Source organism: Periplaneta americana, chromosome 6 (assembly GCF_040183065.1).
Source record: "Periplaneta americana isolate PAMFEO1 chromosome 6, P.americana_PAMFEO1_priV1, whole genome shotgun sequence".
Taxonomy (NCBI): domain Eukaryota; kingdom Metazoa; phylum Arthropoda; class Insecta; order Blattodea; family Blattidae; genus Periplaneta; species Periplaneta americana.
The window spans coordinates 122,743,535-122,765,060 of record NC_091122.1 but is presented as its reverse complement, the minus strand read 5'-3'; the positions used below and the strand labels follow the sequence as shown (position 1 = coordinate 122,765,060).

General features: G+C 35.3%; 1 protein-coding gene across 1 annotated transcript; it reads right to left on the bottom strand.

The window, feature by feature from the left end:
* Positions 1 to 175: 175 nt before the first annotated feature.
* eIF3d1 (eukaryotic translation initiation factor 3 subunit d1) lies at positions 176 to 21,491 on the bottom strand. Its single transcript, XM_069828861.1, has 11 exons — positions 21,242 to 21,491; positions 21,047 to 21,092; positions 20,255 to 20,477; positions 18,457 to 18,630; positions 13,399 to 13,679; positions 10,221 to 10,351; positions 8,957 to 9,169; positions 6,530 to 6,672; positions 4,568 to 4,845; positions 2,921 to 3,016; positions 176 to 1,326 (listed from the first exon to the last, which is right to left on the bottom strand). The coding sequence occupies exons 1-10, from the start codon at positions 21,392 to 21,394 to the stop codon at positions 2,964 to 2,966; spliced, it is 1,695 nt and encodes a 564-aa protein (XP_069684962.1). The 5' UTR covers positions 21,395 to 21,491; the 3' UTR covers positions 176 to 1,326; positions 2,921 to 2,963.
* Positions 21,492 to 21,526: the final 35 nt, after the last annotated feature.

Genomic DNA, 21,526 nt, shown 5'->3' with positions numbered 1-21,526 from the left:
TTTATTCTTCTGAACCATAAAGAACTAAAATATTTGGTTAACAAGTTCTCATCTAAATCCTATATCAATTTCCGTATTATAGCCAGCATAATGGCTTAACTTAAATGCAGATAGCTGTTCAATGGTTTCATGAAATTAACAAAAATACAAAATTCTGAAAATAATAAGTACCAAATTTAGAGAATGTAATCATTTTTATTTTACTTTGTTTTCCAGTATAATATCAATAGTACATCGATTTAGATAGTTTTGTGAATTTGATTGTTGTAGGTTTAATATCACATTCATTTAAAAATATTTAACTGTTGCTTCAATTAATAATACATATCTGTAACTTACTCCATGGTAGTAATATTAAATATACAACAATTTTTATATGAAGTTAGAATACTGACAAAATCCGATATAAAAGTAAACAGTATTACAACCTAAAGACTTTTATATAATCAAGTACTACAAAATTATTTAATAACTCATTATGCTCCCTCCATCTGTATTTTTTTAAGTTTAAATTTCATATTGCATCATATAGTCAATTGCCTTTTATTTAAGATGAACTCAAAAGCTGACACTTTTTAAATAACCAAAATGGCTGTACAAGTATGAAAGGAAAGGAGACAAGAAGACCAAGAATATTCCTGAAATGAGATGCAAAATCATACATCTTTAGAATTACGTAATAAAAGGGACAATAATTTCAGTATTTTATAGGAAAAAAATGTGAAAATTAATTGGAGATTAAGGAATAAAAATGACACATATTCTTTTGTTCAATGAATCTGATACCAGTAGGTGAACATACAAATGAAAATAGCAAACGAGGTTAAGTTTCAATTACCACAACCTCAAACTTCTATGCTCTGTTATCAGCATAAAACTGTGCAATTATTTTCCTCAGAATATAAAACAAAACCGTGCACAATTGCAATATGCTTAACAGTTACTTTATTCCTAATTCTTTTTTGCAACCAACTTAAGATATAATGCAAATGGAATAAGGAATGAAGTACTCATTACAGAATTGCGACATGTGCTATGTATATAAATCTCCATTACCTTTATGCAAAATATAATAATGCATTATTTTTTGAACTGAGTCTTAATAGTAGGCTATCTGCTTACTTCAGTCACAATTGTCCATGGAACAGCATAAGAGGAAGACAAATCTTCACAACTTGAACTTGGACAAGATGGTGATGATCAAACAAAATGGACTCCATTGCAGATCCAAATAAACAGAAAAGAGGAAAACTGCTGCACCACCTGGCCACTGAAAACCATTTTCCTTCCAGTTCTTGCTCGTTGTTCCTCAAAGTGTCCCCAGCTCTTAAAAATATGAATTTTACATTAAGTATAAATAATTGGAATACATTTTTTGATTAACATCTTACTAGAGCTGAGGGAGAAACTGAAAATTGTTTGCTACACTCCTATGTTTAAATTTTGAGTTAAAGTGGAGCAATCAGAGTTAGTCTCTGATGAAGTCAACAATTACTAATCTTGAAGGCAGAATGAAACTTCCTGTCTGAAAAGGAGTCTGAAAGTTCTGTTCCAACTTTGTGTAAATAGTGATCTTACAAGCTGAATGAATAATAATGATAATAACTGGCTAATTTAATCGGCGGGGGGGGGGAGGGGGAGGTTTAGTAGTTCCCTTTATCATAAAATAACTAGGAATTTAATTATTTTCGTTCCCATTTCTATTATAAACGTACAGACAAGGTTTTGCAATACATTAAATCCTTTTCCTTCCAGTTTGATTGTATAGATGTGTCCACTAGATGGCATAGTGGATTGCAAACATGTTGACAGCAACCCAATATACAGTAGAACCTCTATTATCCGTCATAATGAAGGGGTTGAGTTGAACGGTTAATTGAAAAAATCGGATAATCCGTACCATAATATATTGTCGTAAATTTAGTGAATAATGCTTTCCTCGTAATTTCCTCTATGGTCTTGTAGTGGACACGCTAGGTAGTGGGTCAGAAGTTCACTGATTTAAGTCTGTTATTACCAATGGCTTTTTAAAGGGAAAGGAAACCCCTTATAATGGCTGTCTGTGAAAAGATAAGAATAGTGGAGGTCTCGTGTTGTAGATTTACATACTTCATACACTTTATCTTTGATTTTTATTAAATTTCACACAGTTGTCACTCCAATCTCATGTTCTGAAATGAACCACAGTTTATCCTTCCACAAACCACTCAGTTATTTGCAGTTTTTTATACTTAGCAAAACAGAAAATAATAAAGAGTGGAAAAAGCTGGATTTGCAGTGAAAGAACTGCCCATGGATAGAACACTACGAATGAATGGACAAGATTTCTTTTGATACCCGTGGAAGACATTTTATAGAACACCGTAATGTGTAAGGGTAAAGTCTTGTAATAATTCTCTCTAGAAAAGAAAACGCGCTAATACAATATACAGTACGTATTTAATATATTTCTGCAGAAAAAAAAAAAAAAGCGAGAAAATGAAGTCGGATAATCCGCCAATCGGTTAATAGGGTGACGGATGATCGGAGTTCTACTGTATCAACAATATTCATAGTTGCGCAGTGAATTCACAGTTGAAGGGATTATAAATAAAACCAATTAAAAGAAGTTATGGTTATTATGAAAATATGAATAAGAGCAAGAGCAATGGTTGGCTGTTTACGACATGCACATATTTTAAAGCCACTTGCTCAGCGAATGTCAGAGATTAGGTAATTCTAACTTCCCCAGTTTAGGAAGGTTCATTGGACCAATGAAATAATATATACAAAATAGATAATTGAAAAACAACTATTTAAAATTTTATTTGATCCTTTTCCTTAGATACACTTAGCCTAGATACTTTTTATTTTATTCAAAATGCAATATTTGAAACAGAGTTTAATGCTGTAATGGACACAAACTTAAATCACAACTTACAACGAAGAGGAATGCTTTTTGCTGCCCTCTGCACTTAGTTCCTTCAGATCCTCTTGACAGACGAGTATGGATACAGTGGTTGAAAGGTATTATCACCTGAAAGAGTTAAGAAAAAAATTCGTCAAAAATATCTTCTTTATACGAATTTTCAGTTCAACATTGTCCAGTGACAAGATACTGATATTATTATTATTATTATTATTAATAATAATAATATTTTTTTTTTTACTATTTATTTATTTATTGAGATAAGACCGTCAGGCCAGGTAAGAACTGAACATGCACAGTATGTTGTAAGTGAAACTTGGAAAATTCAGATGGCCCAAATTTTGTTTCTTGGGCTGTAGATCTATTATCAGGCAGTACATCTCACTTCACGAAATGTGTCAGAGGAAGAACAATTGTTTGTATATATTCTGAAGTCTGATTAGTGTAATATGTAGCTAATTGGTGATGTATGCAATGGAGGGGGAAAGGAATGTCCATTCTATCCCATTATCTCCTGGCCTAGTTGCCTCATAAGTGGTGCCATGTTGGTATCACTTGTGAGGTTCAGACCTGTCTTCGAACAGTTGACTAAACAACAACAATTTACAATTTATAGTTGAATATAGATTGTTGGAAAATTTCGAAAGGTTGTAGATGTAATAATTAATTTAGTTATGATTATTGGTGGGTGTCGTCTCAGATGCACAACATAATACACATTTCGAAAGCCAAGTTCAAACAACTAAAAATTTAAAGCTTTGAGAAACCTGAAATTTAAAGCTTCATGTTGGTGTGAAAAATTCAATTAACACGCTCTAATTTGAAACTTTTATATAAACAACATTAACAGAATTTGAATTTAAAAGATCCTTTGATTTTTCACAGCAACAATGGAGCTTTAAAATGCACGGTTCTCAAAACTCTAAATTTTGAATTGTTTTCCTTTTGAATTGGGATATTAATTTGTATTGGGAATGATGTCAGTCTTTGATGACAAATTTCTACTTAGAGACATATGTGTACAAGGTATACACATCATATTATTTATATAATAGTGATTTAATACTAATGCCAGTGACATACAAAGAATATGAACATATATATAAATTTACTTATAATACATTACTACAATAATATTTATTGCATTTAAGTGTGTTTACCTCATACTTAATTGTATGTTTATTTTAACAACCAAAGTTCTAAACACCATGTTTTTGGCACCATTATAACGTAACAGTCTCTGTACTTGATCATATGGTACTTGCAAGGAGTGCTCAGTAAGCACCAATCACCATTTTCATTCGAGGATGATTAAAGTTTCATTTGTTTTTGTAAGGATCAAATTAAAACACTGGTGTTCAACAAATTAGCCAATTAAAAGGTGTCCTGTCAACAGTTAAGAATCTGTTTTCAATGCTAAAAACCCAGATTCAAATTCGGATTAAATTTAACTGCAATTTTTAATGGAGAAGAACAATGTAGGGACTTGTTTTCAAAAAATATGCATTCCCCTACCACAATCCATCTATTTTCCTTCGTCGCCGCAGCCACCATCACTGTGACTATTTTCTATTTAGAAAAAAACTACGGGGAAAAAATCATGCTGGTTTAAATGCTCAATATGGGAAGGTAAGAAAAAAACCTGACTGACACACTCACCCACTGCATCTCCGTCTTCATCATCTGCATCCTCATTGTCAGATTCGAATGTGTTGTCTGGGATGTCATATAAACGAATCATGGGCTTGTTGGGGTCCTTCATGATAAGGTACTTTCCATCCTTCTGTTTCATGCAGATGTCCACAATGCAACGAAGGATACCCCATGCATTGTCCATGTTGAGGTTGATCTGTGTTGCGAATTCGTTGGGTTTGTACTGTTGTGTTCCCAGAATTACGTGTTTTGATGAGTCTCGAACATGAGCACGGGACACGTAACTGCAATTGATATCAACATATGTCAAGTCACAGCACAACTGTATTAAGTTTAAACTTAATAGACATGCATTTCTAAAATCCAATCATTCATTTAGAAAACAATTTGCAGGAATGCCTTACTTTTTACTTGCACAATAAGCATTAGTTAACATCCATCTGTCTCTTACATTGGCATATTTAAAGCAAAAAAAATAAAAGGACTTCAATTTCTTTCAATAAAGTTCGATAAAACACCATTCCTGTCATTTTATTATCTTTATTATGTTGGATATATTCAGTTCTATTTATTCATTTGACCCATTTTTTCATCTAATAATATTTATCTATCACTATACACAAAAAACTCGACTTTGCTGACACTATTTCATTTTTCAATATACAGTTCCAATGTTCATTTACGTAAGTAAGCAAATGCAATGTCAGCAGAATAAGTTTCCAACTGTGTGTATTTTTCAAGACCCATGTGTTGTTCTACGAATTCCTGAAACTTGATTAATTGATATTTATATCTCCTTTTAGGTAGTAATGGATTTCGAATCCAAGTAACCAGCATTTGTAACTTGTTTCACTAGAGTATTATTTCAAGTTAACAGAGAATTTTTGGACCTCGTCATTTGCTAAACAGTTGACACCATGTTGACATCAGTAGTAACATGTTCACGTCCATAAAACTTCGGAAAGAATCATTAGGGATCGGTACACGTTCCTTCAACATTCTTTCTTTCCTGAGCCTTCTTGTACTTTGGCCTGAATATTTATCCATCTTGAGCTGTCCGAAGTAGATGAATATCATCCACAGTGGTAAATCTCAAAGGAGATGGCATACTTTAACACAGAATTAAGCCTACAGCAAACTTCGTTTACTTCCACATCATCCGCCTAGAGATAGCCTCTCTGCTTATTGAAATAACATGAGGTGAATGGTTCTGATTGACTCTTTCATCAATGATGTCAATATAATGTTAACCGTTCAGCAAATGACAAGGGTGCAGATTTTCTATTTTACATCTTATTTCGTGTTTTCCCTTGAAGTTCGACTAGTTTTATTTTAGGATGAAATTTTCATATATTCTTTAACAACAGCGATGTATCAACTACTAGATTATGAGATTGGTGAGAGTAAGAGTATTTGACAAGATGAGGCCGAGAATTTGCCATGGGATCACCTGGCAGAACACTGACAGCACCACAAATTTAGTGTGCCATAAGATCCCAATTTAAATCACACATTAGTGACATATGAAAGGAACTTACAACTTCTGGCCAATGACTTTCAAGTCCTTCAGCAGATGAAGACTTTGTTCACTGAACCACTGAACTGCGTCTTCTGATAGTAAAATAAAAATGTGGAAACTACAATACTGTACTAGTCAGCATCGTCGTCATCATCATCATCATCACCACAATTATTCTGTCGCTGTTGTTAGTCAACTGTCCATAGACAGGTTTAAACCTCGTGACACCAATAAGATATCACTCATGAGGCAACCAAGGCAGGAGATAATGGGTTGGGGTAGCCAATTCTATCATTAAGGGTAATAAATTCTACTTTACAAGCAACCCTACTATACAAATGAAAATGAATAGTGCCAGACTAACTGAATTCCAGCTAAGTCTTTGTTAACCATACTGGAAGGCAATGGAAACCAGCTATTCTCATTATTCAGTTTAGAGTCATACTTACCCAAATTTAATTTGATCTGAGCCTGCCAAAAGAGCCTGTACAGTCCACTTTGCCAACTTGCAGGCGTTGTTTCGCAATTCATTTGCAAGAACAGCACCTCGCTGGGTGTCTAATTTTTGACGCCATTCAACTCCACCAGAGAGCTGCAATAAAGAAGTAAACAATGCAATCAACCCTTAGATTAAGTTTGATTTAAGAAATGATTACATTTGAAAGTAACTGCAACTTATTTTAAAATATCCTATTTTTTCACTCCAAATAGGTGGAATAAACCTCATGGATTATATTTTATTTTTCTTGAATATATTCGTTCCTTAATTAGAACGAAAGGCAAATGATTTCATCAAAAAATCTCTTTTTATTGCAAGAAATAATACTTTTTCATTGTTCTTTTGCGAGGCATCTGAAAATGGACGTGATGTTTTAGGACAAGATCTCTATATACTGTGCAGAGAGTCATAGTCATTTTGCTGACCATAGTTCAGAGTATGCTCACTTTCTGATTGCATTGCTACAGGTATAGCATTTATTTCAGATGAATGGAAATTTGTAATGGAAGCTAAATGCGAGTTAATCGCCAGACATGGGCGAGGGCGGGATAGCAAACTTTGTAACTAGTGCAGTGTCAGATGTCATCGATAACACACACATTATTTTATCTACTGAAAGTACAGTCACTACTTGACTAAATATAATGCAGGCATTCTGTTCATTCTTTTAAATCCCACACTATTTGCTACCAGTTTTAAATTATATTTAAAAGCAATTGCACTCTGTATTTACAGTATGTTGATCCACGGACAAAGTATTTTTTAGTAGGTTATTTTACAATGCCTTGTCAATATCTTAGGTTATTTAGCGTCTGAATGAGATGAAGGTGATAATGCCAGTGAAATGAGTCCGGGGTCCAGCACCAATAGTTACCCAGTATTTCCTCATATTGGGTTGAGGGAAAACCCCAGAAAAAACCTCAACAGGTAACTTGCCCCAATACTTTTTATGTTTGCTAAATTCAGAAAAAAAATTCGTGAATAAGCTTCCCGCAAAATTCCACATTTTTTCAGTAAAGTATACAATTTTTAAAATTATATTATGATTTGTGTAAATGTCACTTGCAGTGATCATGATGCGCACCTTGAGGTGTCAACTGATTCTTCATATGATTATAATTATGTTATTTGTGCATATTGAGTTAGATCATGTAATGTGTTTTGTGTGTATTTATGTCTTGACATTAATTTAGATTGAAGATTTTTTTAAAACTAATTTTGTTTCACCATCTGTCATTACTAGAATATAGTTGACAATTTTATGCAAACACAAAAGTTTGAAAATGTCGTTTGTTCAGTGCTTTGTCTGGATAAGCGACAACAACCATGAGAGAGATTCTGAAATAATTTCACTTTGTTTTAGCAAAAGACGTTGGTACTTATAGTCCCATCGCTCTAATTTCCGGCAGCCAATCGCGTTGCAGGTCGGCTACATTTAAATGTGTGCGTCTTGTGATTCGCTTATGAAGACGTTATTAATTTCTTAAGGCTCGATAAATACTTAATATAATCGCCCGCCATTTTGGCTCTTTCGTTGGCGTTCGCAGAAAGCACACGAACACGTTATTTGCCACTCAATTATTTGCTGAATTACAGTGTGTTTGATTTATTACCATAGGAGCTACGACATGATAATGTTTAACGGTGTGGCAAATATATTCCTCGTATGGTAGCTTGGGAACGAAAGAACAAAAATGGCGAACGATACTACCTACCTAGACTTTATAGAGCCTTCACTTCCTAAGACGTAAGCAAAGAGGCGGAGTCACGCCGGAAATAACAGCGTCGCGACTTTAGGATGGACTATGTTTTGATAAAAGACCTCTGCCAAATGGAAATTGAAGAGGTTTGGAAATCTCTTTCATATGGTTTCAATAACTAATATGCTGCATACAATGTATAGTTTGGACGGAAAAATTTCTTTCAAAAGAAACTTCCAAAACTTAAAATACCAGCCTCAAAAGGTCTAGTACCACAGTTTAGTATATACAGTCACGAAGCTTGAGCTGTGATGGTGCTAGGAACAATAGACTGTGCCAGTACTATTTCGCATTGTCTGTAATGAGGTGATATTAGCGATCCTAGTGGTTAGCAACTATCTTTGGATGCATATTTACTACGTATTGAGCTTCGTGACTGTATACCTATACTAGACTGTGCTAGTATACAGTGATCGTCAGCACTTGCTGAAATGGGTAAGGTGTAACGAGTGCATAGTAATATGCTTCATCATGTAGAAGGGGAAGATAGAAAGCATACTCGCCAGCAGCCACAGATGCACGCAAGTACAATGTGTTATCCTCGGATAAGATGCTAGCCCGAGGGTGCACTATGCTGATGACCACTGCTCTAGTATAAAGCCAGAATATTAAAGTACCTTTGAGTCCCACTCATTCAGAGCTTTGATAGTGACGAATTGAAGTTCTCCATTGGGGCCGTGCATCACAGCATCATGTTCACATCGTGCTATCAACACCACACTATTGTCCAAATCCCATTTTCGGTATCTATAAGCGACGGAGGCCACCTCACCAGCCTCCTCCTCCGAGATGAAGGGGTTGCCTTCCTCGAACTTGTAGCGAGGTTCACCCTATGCAAACATTAAGATCCATATTTGTGTAAAGTAGATTAAATAGTGGACGGGGGACAGAACAGCAACAAACGTAAGTACTGAACTCCAACCTTCAACTACATCTATTATCTATTTACTTCATTCTACTAATTTAACTATAATTGAATCGCACTTCTCTACTTTTCAGGAGATCAAAAAAACTTATTTTCATGAATAAATACGAGTGTGCCAGTGCCGTACTATAAACATCAATTTGATGTTAGCAATACAGGGAAAGGTTTGACTAAGTTACTTTCTTTGCCAATCAACGCTTCCCGAAAGTATTAATCATTATTTCATCAGTAAAAACAAAAATGACAAATGTTGACTTTGTTCCTTTCTAAAAAGAGCGATTCAATTAAATTCTATTGTAAAGAATACTCAGCATCAACAAGATGGATGATTATGAACTGATTAGGAGAAAAAAATAATTCAATAGTAGATTTTTGAGTATTCAGTGTGCTGGATCTTTGCATCTCGTGTTTCGAAACTGCATACCAGTTCCATTATCAGAGAAAATTTGTACGACCTGAAGGGTCACCTAGCCTGTTGGGCCCTTTACACTTGTCTTCTCCAAACAACTGGACACAGTTGTTAAGTTCCTGGACATAGTGGAAAATTCAAAAGTCTACTTATGAATACTTAAAAGAGGAAGCATGAACGAAAGGATAAGAGACCTAACTTGAACACATTTGAACTATTTTTACAATGGTATCTGTTGTGAAAATAGTATCACTTCCTCTTTACCTTTTCTTTAACATTCGCAAAACAAAATTCTATATATATACACAGTAAACCTTAAGTAGTTTTAAGATATGAAAATATCCTCAAAAAGTTTCACAATACACTATAATATCAATAATCAAGAAAACTTGTGCTAGAAGTGTAAACTGATCCCAGCATTCAAAAGGAAGTTTTTTATCACAAAAGTCAATGGCAATTAAAAGCCATTTACAGTGTCACAATTAAGATGTTTATATGGACAAAAGTAAGGAGGATTTACTAAAACATTAAAAAAAAATTCTCTTACCGTTTTGAGCACTTGCTGAGAGAAATTATGGTTAATAAAAGTTGCCTCCAGGGCTAAATTACGGGGAGAGTTTAAGCTGTTGCCATCATCCTGTGGTGGCTCCACTGATGTCTCATTGACGGTCAACAAATCTAAAATGAAACAAGTATGTTACCATTAAATGCAACTGAGCTGGGTATCGCAGAAAAAGCCACTTTCCTATGCCTGCATACGTGGCAAATCCTTCTATAATAATGCAAACATAGCAAATTTTAATTTCATTTCTAAAGCAGGGCACATCTAAAGCAGAATTTATTATCTCTGATAACAGAACTGTAGGTAAGAATGATTATTAGCAGAAGTGCATTTAACATAAGTGAGATATTACCTATATGAGTTTTAAGGCTTTCAGAGTAAATGTGATCAGAAATAGATTTTTGGGTATTCTGTGCTCTGGAACTTAACATATTTTTTTAGTTGGTTATTTAACGATGCTGTATCAACTACGATGTTATTTAGCGTCGATGAGATTGGTGATAGCGAGATGGTATTTGGTGAGATGAAGTTGAGGATTCGCCATAGATTACCTGGCATTCACTTCACGGTTGGAGAAAACCTCGGAAAAAACCCAACCAGGTACTCAGCCCAAGTGGGGATCGAACCCGCACCCAAGCGCAACTTCAAACCAGCAGGCAAGCACCTTAACTGACTGAGCCATGCCGGTGACTTAACTTAACATACCCAACATTTTAGAACTAGTTATGACCAGAGGTCACCTTATACTTATTTGCCCTGATGATTGACCTGGAAACATGTAACGAGAAGTGAACCACATCGGAAAGCACAACATTTGAGTTTAATGACAACATAACCACTCAATCACTGGAAAGTCTACGTGTGTGTATTTAAAGAGTTTCTCGAGTAAGGAAATTATCCCAAATGTTTAGCAAACTGTTCTTGATGCAATAGTACAATAAAAAAGATGAACGACTTTATGAGAATGAATGAGAAGTGTAATGTGTCACAGACTGTTGAAAGAACTCTAAGCATGCACGCACAGGTGTCATGCTCACAAAGGGCTTCCAGCAAGCTTACTTTTTCTCCAGTTATTATCTGCAGTCTTGAGCTTTTACAAGCAAATGCTGAGGTTAATACCAATAAATGTGAAGGGCATCAAAACAGTGAATAATTTAAGGGCAATTCATTGTATGATGCTGATCTCAGAATCTGTCACTACAACAATGGATCAAATCAAGTTTAGAACCTCAAATCACAATTTAATCCTGGATTATTTATTGTCGTGGATGATGATGGCAATGATAATTCTTTATTTAAGTTAATATCTCTTACCAATTTCACAGGCTATTCAAAAATGATGAAATGACATGGCAATGAAGGAGTAATGGTGGAATAACAAGGAAAGACGAAGTAATGAGGGGGAAAACTGACTTAAAGCAGCTCTGTTCACCATAATCCAGATTATGTTACAGCAATTACAATGGCTATGATGATTATGGCTTAGATTTCTATGACAACTATGGAAATATGCATGCACTTATGCCTTAAACATTACTTAAAAACTTGGAAATATGACGCAAAACAAATTAAATATTTTCCAAAAGTAAGTTAGCTAGACATCAGTGGATGGATAGTACAGCCCTAGTTAATGTTTGTAAACAAAACACACGGACCAAGGATGCCGAACTGTACTAATAAGGGAAACTGAATGGACTGAGAAAAAAGGTTGTAGATGGAAAAACGTTAATTGCGGGAATGTAGGAACAACCCAACTGTAAACTAAATTATATCTTAATCTGTTTTCACCTCAAATAGCCTGATATGACCTACAGTTAACATCTCTGGAACCACTGGCGTAGCTCAGGCAGTAGCACGTTTGCCTGCTGATCCAGAGTTGTGCTCAGGCATGGGTTCAATTCCCACTTAGGCCAATTACCTGTTTGGATTTTTCCCGAGGTTTTCCCTAACTGTAAGGCTAATGTCAGGTAATCTATGGAGAATCCTCGGCCTCATCTTGCCAAATACCGTCTTGCTATCACAAAATCCGTCAATGCTAAATAACCTAATAGTTGATACAGCGTCGTTAAATAAGTAAAAAGTCTCAGGACAATAAGAATTCTAATTACAATGAAGTTTGTCTGGAATATTGCTAATAGTTGTCACAATAGGTTCAATTTTTATTGCAGAGTTTGCCAGAGCAGTAGATGACAATACAGAAGTAATTCCACTTTCTCTTCCCTCTTTATTGCTCTTTTTCACTAGTGCTGCATTAAGCCAAAGCTCATCTTCGCAATTCTTCTCTCTGCGTATATAGTGAGGGTCACATAAGAACATTGCTAAACAGCAAATATTGCCGTCTTGTCAGGGTTGCCAACTGTTACCAGATATCACATGATCCTACATACTAAATGACTTATTTACTTACCGTACTTTATGTTGGAAAGTTATTCTAAATAATTCAATAATTTGTAACATATTTTTGTAGGCAAACTATATGGGAAAGGGATCAACATGTCAAGTATTTTGTCTGGCAATACGAAATTCATTGGTTTGACCAAACAATTGACTCAGAGACCTAACCTAAAAATGTATTTTGTTTGACCACAAACTTATTAGTACTAACTCCGAAAACTTACCTAACTATAGTCTTGAATTATAACCACAATGCAATACATAAAATAACTATTATGTATCAATATTAATACTGATATTAATTATTAGTATGTTCAAATTTCATTAGCTTACAGTAACCGGCTCAGAAATCTAGTACAATTTTAATTTCATGGAACTCCAGTACCGACAAATATTGTCGATATTTGTCTCAGCTCCCGACATACCAGTTATAAAATCACTACCACTTGTAGTATTTGTCAGTATTGAAATTCGAAACGAAGTTGGCAAAAGAAAATTCAACCTGCAAACTAGAAAATTACCACAATCCACTAGCATATGTAGTAATGGGGGGGAAAAATGGTTAGGTTTCACCCTTAGGGTATGAAGTAAGCTGACCTGGACTATAGCTAGGGGCAAGCTTCCATGTCAATATTTTTGTAAACAACCTTGCCCATATAACAGGTGCGTGAAAAATACATTCTATTGGCAAATGGAAAAATAAAGTGTACAGAAGTACTAATCCATGCTGTCCTTCTGGCAATACACTATAATAAAAGAAATTAATTACCAAATTCAGTGTTGTCTCGCTTGTCAAAGAACAGCTTGTCACCAATCTTCTCTATGACAATGTCCCATGAGTAGTTTGAACGAGTGCAGCACATGAGGGTAGCCAGAATGGCATCAGTGGCGTACACGTTGCCCTCTGTCTTACTCAGCTTACGTATGACTGGATCATCTGTGGTGGTTACTGTGTGGAAGATGCGGTCGATACGCTGCAGAGGCTTCTCATTCTTTACATTTACACGATCATATGTTTTGTCATAGAACTCCAATGAGCCACAACAAACACTGAAAATAAACCATGTGCAATATTACCTATTAACAATGAAAGTAACAGCTTCATGTTGGCAGACTTGTGATGCACTATTTGAATATCACACTCCCAATAAAATACTGTCGTATGTCGAAAATCACAGTTTTTTAGAAAACGCATTTTAAATGTTTATAGAATTTATTTATTATTTAAATTTAAATATACAGAATATAATTACAACAACAGAAATATAAATATAATACAATCAGTATAAGAAAGAAGATACAGTAACTGAATGAGCAGGAACTAAAATTAAAATTACACCTACAGTGAAATTATATAATATAATATATTAATAAAAGAGGAATATAGAAAATGAAATAGGAACTACAATTAAAATTACAGCTGCAATGAAATTATATAATATAACATTAACATAGAGAAGAATAATATTGTACGTTAATAAAGTAGGACAATTTATGAAAAAAATGAACTAAAGTAAGCATTGAACATAAAATATTTATTACATACTTTCAAATAATTTGACGAATAACAAACAGATGGCACTAGATTAAAAGCCACTTCCTGAAATAACTAAGATGAGTGGAAAATTCTTTATGTTATAGCCATATCTCAGCCTATTCATAATGTAATTTTGTGTTTATTGGGGGGGTTTACCCACACCCCTCGCTTGGACTTAAAACCCCCAAACCCATACTGGCATATAATAAAAATAAACGGCAGCATTAAAACCAATTAAATACACAGAGGCAATAAAAGGTACTTCCAGTTAGGTTAAGTTGTTGAAAAACGACTTATTGAACATACTGAACATCAATAGGTTCTAAGAAATTAGCAGGGATTAAAACCAAAATCATACAGCGGAGGAGCATCAACAATAGAAAGTGAGAGCGAAACTGACAGCGAATACCAGGGTAAGTGATAATATATCATCAGGGTATACACGGCATATGGGAGGGCAACAGCTTCTGGCAGGGGCGGCTCTAGAAGGGAGTAGCAAGTTAGCGCTACCCCCAGAAATTTTATCAATAAATAATGTGTGTAATAATCATTAATGACTTACAAGTAGTCCTATATACTCTTCTAAACATAATAAGAAATACCCCTATTATCTGTAGAGCACTTGTATGTTCATCTGTACTAGCCTTGTTAACTCAATGTCTGCTAAGGGACTTTGGGTGCTAGAGGGGCAGGTACGGGGAGAAACTCTGGAGGCGTGGCCTTCGCTAGCAGACAGTTTATGACGTGTATACACACGTCGTTTGACGCAAGGCTTCGCGCCTTGAAATCATTGCCTTCTTGATCACATTTCTGTATAGTACGTTATACCGCGTTTTATGCTTCAGGTGTTGTGTGAGTTTTTGTTGTCTTGTTGAAAGTGTTAATTATAAGATGAAAGTGTTGATTATAAGAGAGTAAGTAATTAATAGTGTACAAAAATGAATTCCATTAATAGTTTACAATCCCAATCATTTTCATCTAGGTCATTAGAGGCGAAAATATAAATAAAAAGGCTTGGTAGACCAACCTGCTATTAAGCTTTCGCAAATAATTTCTACGAAGGGTAGGACTTTTAACAGAATTTTTAATGCTAATATGTTCGAAAAACATGATTGGTTGTGCATCTGCAATGTCAAGAATGCTCTATTTTGTTTTCCGTGTATGTTATTTGGTGGCGAAGAAATGTGGACTAAAACAGGAATGATTGATGTGCATCTTCTAAATGAAAGGGTTAAGAAACACGAGGCACCGTCAACCCACATAAAAAATGTCCTTAGTTTAGCCTTCATGGGGATTGTAAATATTGTTGCTCAGTTGGACCGTGCCTATAGAAGAAACATTAGACGTGATAAATATCATCATTAATTGTATTAGATTCTGTGACTCCTTTGAATTTGCACTGAGAAGTCATGATGAAAAGGTTTCGTCTTCTAATCTAGGCATATTTCGTGGTCTCATAAATTTCAGTGCTGAGCTAGACAACGCTCTAAAGACCCACCTAGAAAATTCAACAGTTTTCAAGAGGACGTCAAAAATCATTCAAAACAAGCTTTTGGCATTTATGCTAGAAGTCTGTCATGAAGAGATTTCACGGCAGATAAAAACTGTGGACTTTCTAGCTGTTACTGCAGATGAAACAACTGATGTCTCCAACAGATTTCAGATGGTGGTTATTTACAGACATAGCCACAACAACAAACCTGTTGAAAGATTCTGGGACTTCATTGTTCCTACTGGTCATGATGCAACATCTTTGGCTAAAAGCATAACACATGAGCTTGATCGTCATTTAGGAACTTGTCCCAAGAAACTGATCGCTCACACATATGATGGTGCTTCAGTCATGAGTGGCTCATTATGTGGTGCTCAAGCATTGGTCTAGCAAACTTACACAGACGCAGCTTATGCTCATTATTATGCACCAGCTTAATCTGATCATGCAGAATGCCGCATCAGCTAAAGAGTATAAAAGTACTGTCACCGACAATATGCAACCCCCTATATTTCAAGTTACCAACCGCCACTGGCTTCTGGTAAGCTTATACTGTATTACTGACAAAGTTTACAATTCTACAACAAATGCAAATGTGTCAAGATGCATTTTTAAATAAATGGCAAATACTGATGCAATAGAAAACAAAATTCAGGCACTTTATTAAAATAGAGCAACCAGTCATCAATTCATTATGTGAATGTAATTCCTTTATACAGTATGTAAATTTGTTCTCATATTCAATTGATACCCTGTTTCTGTAACTTCATTTCTTTTTCTCTCACTTCGAACATAGGAATATACAGAGTGGAAATGAAATAATCCTGCAAATTGAATGTGATGGTATGGTACACTTAAATGAATAGAAAACCTGTATCACGTTTTATGATTAAATGCACGGCTAATCAGAAAGTTTAGTTGGAAGTTTCAGCAATCTGGCAACATCACCGCTAACACACTACTCATTCTTCTCGTAGTACAGATGTAAGAGATCATAGAGCCCAGGTCTGTCTGCCTTAGTGAACTACCTCATCTCCCTTTCTAGCCACAATGTTGCAAGCTGGTTGCATCGGTCAGTGGCTTCAATTATGACTTTTAAATTAAATTCACACGAAAACCGTCCACACTACTGAAATATGCCAGAGGAATAAATGATTATTTATTAGATGTCCTATCGATATGGACACAAATCACGTCCTTCTTTTTTTTTTTAGTGGGTTATTTTACGATGCTGTAGCAACATCTCAGGTTGTTTAGCACCTGAATGAAGTGAAGGTGATAATGCCAGTGAACTGAGTCCAGGGTCCAGCACCAATAATTATACTGATGACAGACTACAGGCACTAATCGCGATCGGGTTTGTAGTGTGTCACTGTCCCGATCGCGATCAGGAGCTAAATCCTGTTTCCAGAACAAGATAATCGCGCTGAGGCACGGCCCAGTGGACGAAAGTAACATTTTAGTAAACTTTGGTTTCGAATCACTCGTCCTCAATTTATATTATTTAGGACGTCGTGATAGCTTCTGCTGTGGAATTTTGTTACCCCTTCCATTGTATTACATGAAACAGAAACGAAAATGAATGGCTAGCAAATGAATTTGGCTACTATTAGACATAGCAGAGAAATTTAATGCAGATGTGAGAAAAGTAAAAAGAAATATATTAACAAATGACGAATTATGCACACGTGCGCGCGCGCACGCACGCACGCACGCACGCACACACACACATACACAGAGAGAAAGCAATAGAAGACTGTTGAAAGATGTTTCATTTCAATAAATTATCTGGAATTGGTTTCTTTTTCGGATTTGCAATTTCAGTCGCCATTATGACGCTATCGTTGAGGTTAGGGTTGATTTTAAAAATATGTTTTATTACAAAATAATATAAATTTCTGGCATGATGATACAAATTTTATAGGTTATAAAATCTCTTTTCAAAATAATATAAATAGTAATGATATAAATTGTATCAATTTACATTGTAAAGCATATAACAATTTTAACAATTTCCTTATCAAAAAAAAAAAAAAGTTGTCCAGGAGGGAAACAAACATATACGTACGTATGTACATAGAGAAAATTGTTTCCTCTATGGTAATTCAGCTGTTGACCAGACGGGACCTAGTGTGTCACCACATTTTCGGTAATCTCAATCGGACCTGATCGCGATAAGTGCTAATCGCGATTAGTACTGTAGTCTGTCACCAGTATTACCCAGCATTAGCTCATATTGGGTTAAGGGAAAACCTTGGAAAAAACCTCAACCAGGTAACTTTCCCCGACCGGGATTCGAACTCGGGCCACCTGGTTTCATGGCCAGACGTGCTACCTGTTACTCCACAGGTGTGGACATCACAATCCTACTCACAACAGTTACTGAATAAGAGGATGTTAAATGTACAGAAAAAAACATTTTTTTCTAAGAAAATTATGAACTTTCCACCAATATGGTATTACTTTTTTGTCCTACACAACATGAACTATTCGCTCTGAAAACTCTTACTTCAATTCCACTATGTATATAGCTATAGTGAACTACAGTAATGTGTACTTAAACTGCTTTAACACAAAGTTGGTTTACGGTAAAATACTAATTTTTACTCCATTTGTATTGTATTTTTGGTCCATGGATAACAATTTTCCTTTTACGAAAACACTAGTCTTTTATTCACTGATTTATAGGACTACCGTGGATCACTATAGCTTATAAATTAGATTTGTTAAATCTTTCTATGTGTCTGATATACCTATGTTAATATAAGGAAGAAACATCTTGCTATAACGAAACTTACATGTCTTCTCCTTCTTTAATATTAGGTAATGACAATTTGGTGAGTCGAGGGAAATCCATTTCCTCAATAGTAGTCCAATCAGGTCTCACAGTTACAGATGCATCTCGACTCTTGATTGGTGGCTGGTTCTTATTGTTGCGCATACCTTGACGTTGCGGCCACTTTCTTTGTTGTCTTTAATCCCTGCAACGTGTTGACCTTTCAATTTCTCTTAGAAAATATTACACGGTCTCTAGAAGCTAACAAGTGAACAACTACTCTGAAGTATAGTTAGCAAACAAAGTAGATTACGAAAGGCATAAAAGCACTATACCATTCAAGCAAAAGACTACCGGTAGTTATTGATTTTATGAGCTGTAAAACTGAAAGACGAATTCTGTAGTGATAGAAAAGGTTAACGGAACGGCCAGCTTCAACACTCCTGCGATCTCATTGTTTCAGCTAAAAGTTACTGAAAGAGGGTGAAGTCTGTCCTTGGGCTGAACCTAACGGTATTCTACGTACAGTTCTCTATTGACTTTGGGATCTATTGTATTCTCTTGACAACAATTTTCTGAAAAATTTACAGTTTCTGTCTCACTTGGAATATGGCACTAGAATAAAATTCTATTACTGGTATTTTCTTATGGGTCTAATATTCGCATACAAAGTATTTTTTAAACAATACTTTAAAAATTCGGAGAGTTTTATTTTCGAGTAAGAATCGGATATATATATATATATATGTAGGGTGACCAGATTCACATCGATAAAAAATAGGAAACAAAGCTTAAAAAGGGAGGGTATTGTTTGAAAAAAAGAGGACAGAAAATATGTACTTTGATTTAGGCTTAGACCTATATTATACTTTAAATTACGTCAATATACAGTACAGGTTTAGACTTATATCATACTTAAAAGTACGGTATGTTAATATCTATTTTATTAAAAAATAATTATGATAAAAATAATAATAAAGATTTTACAGTTAGCTACATACGAAAGTCAAGGGAACTATAATTATTAAAGAGGACAGAAAATAGTCTATCTATTTATATTTAGGCTTAAGCCTATATTGTATAAAATGATTTTACATATGAAAGCCAAGGGAACTATAATTGTTACAGTATTATCACAATCTAGTATATAAGGTTCGTTCCAACAACAGTCAGGAATCGTCCGTAACTATCGTGAGGATGCACATTACAGAAAAAGCGTTCCAACACAATCCGAACCAGTCCTGAACCAGAAACATGTACTGCAGTCGGGTGTTCCTAGCACCCTTACAACTCAAGCTTCGTGACTTTATATACTAAACTGTGGTATTATCAAAAGGAGGAGCAAAGAGAGTTAAGGACGATGGCAAAGAGTATATTCCATCGATGCTACTGCCACTTACTGGGAAATTACTTGAAAAAAAGTCGTCAAATCAGATAGTTTCAAAATATCAGGCATGCAAGTTACGAAAAGGAGGACATTTCTTGATTTTTTTAAAATCCGCCCAGACCTCGGACAAAAGCCTAAAAAAGAGGTCATGTCCGGATATAAGAGGGCGTCTGGTCACCCTAAGTATATGTCTAATGGTTATTGCTGACTAGAGTAAAAATAAGATGAAGTATTGAAACAGCATTAAGTACTTGAAATATTTCATATTAAGGTCGGAATTGGTAGCTTACATTTCACAGATTTCAATTCCTGATTAAATAGATGAAAGTGTTAATTTAAATGAGTGGAAGAACAGTGCAGAGATTCGTGGCCGTTCCTTTCTTTGCTAGTCTGTCTTCTCTTTCACTTCTGAACTTCGACTAATATATGTCACCTGTCTCTCATTTTAAGGCCCTTGCCCAGTAGCTGCAGTTGGTTCTGGTGGGCACCACGTTGTCCTCCACGCCCACGAAGATTACGTTGGTTCTGACGGAAACGTCCACGCTGATATGGTGGTTTCTGTACTCGTGTGGTATCCACAAGATGAAAGGTGCTCTCATCTTCATCGTGGTAATATGCATACTGACTCCCACCTCCGAACTGAGATTGGTACTTGTCTGGAAACACACATGCGATTTAACAGCTTCCTTATACTTGCCAAAAATAATCATAATTACAAAAGGTAGGGCCAAAATATAGGAAAGAATTTTCATGTTTCTGAAGTTGAACTTGAAGGTGTAGTGTAGGCCTACAAGTAAATTCCTCTTAATTTGTTATTTATCTGCTTTTAGTGCTTTGCATATACGAATCTGTGGCAAGTTTTCTAATATGTTTTCGAATCAATTGACGTCCAATATGAATTCTTCACATTCCAAGCTACCTTCCCTCTGAAAATTAGACCATTTTTCACTTTTTTCGTCAAAAAAACCTTCAGTGTCATGTGCTATAGATGAATACCGATGACATTTCACAAAATCCAACATACACAACGAAAATAAGACATACTGTATGTTGTGCGTAGGTGGAAGATTCATTAGAGGTTACTGGCTAATTAATAATGTTAATGATTACAAAATGTCAACTTGAGTAGTACCTAAACCATATTTTTTGAACATCAGTACCTGAAAGCAAGATTCTCACTAATGTACGAGATGAAATACATCACGTTACCGGTGGCTTCACTTACTTGTGTACTTCTTATCCTGAAATGTAGCTCCTGTCCAATCTGATATCTGAAATTGAGACGGCCTTATTATTATAGAGAACAAATATTTCGCAATAATTAACTTTCCCCAGTTACAAAATAGAAACACATAACAGTGCAGTTACAGCAAACTTTGAACATATGTTGTCTGTGTTAGTTTTCACGTGTGTTGCGTACCTTGCCTAAGCGGTCTCCTTTGGAGAAGGGCTGGTATGGCATATCTTTAAACTGATCAGGCATGTCACATGGGCCCCAACCGGTGGTGTTATCTTGAATAACAGGTGGATTAAAATGAGGAATTTCCTCGGAAGCATACACTTCGTCAGACATTGCAATAATTTTATAAAATAGAGATATTGAAATATATTTCACACCCCATCCACACACACGGAACTGAACGGGCAACCGGAAAGGCGAATATATCGACAGAAATCGATTCATAAGGAAATCGATATTCGCACG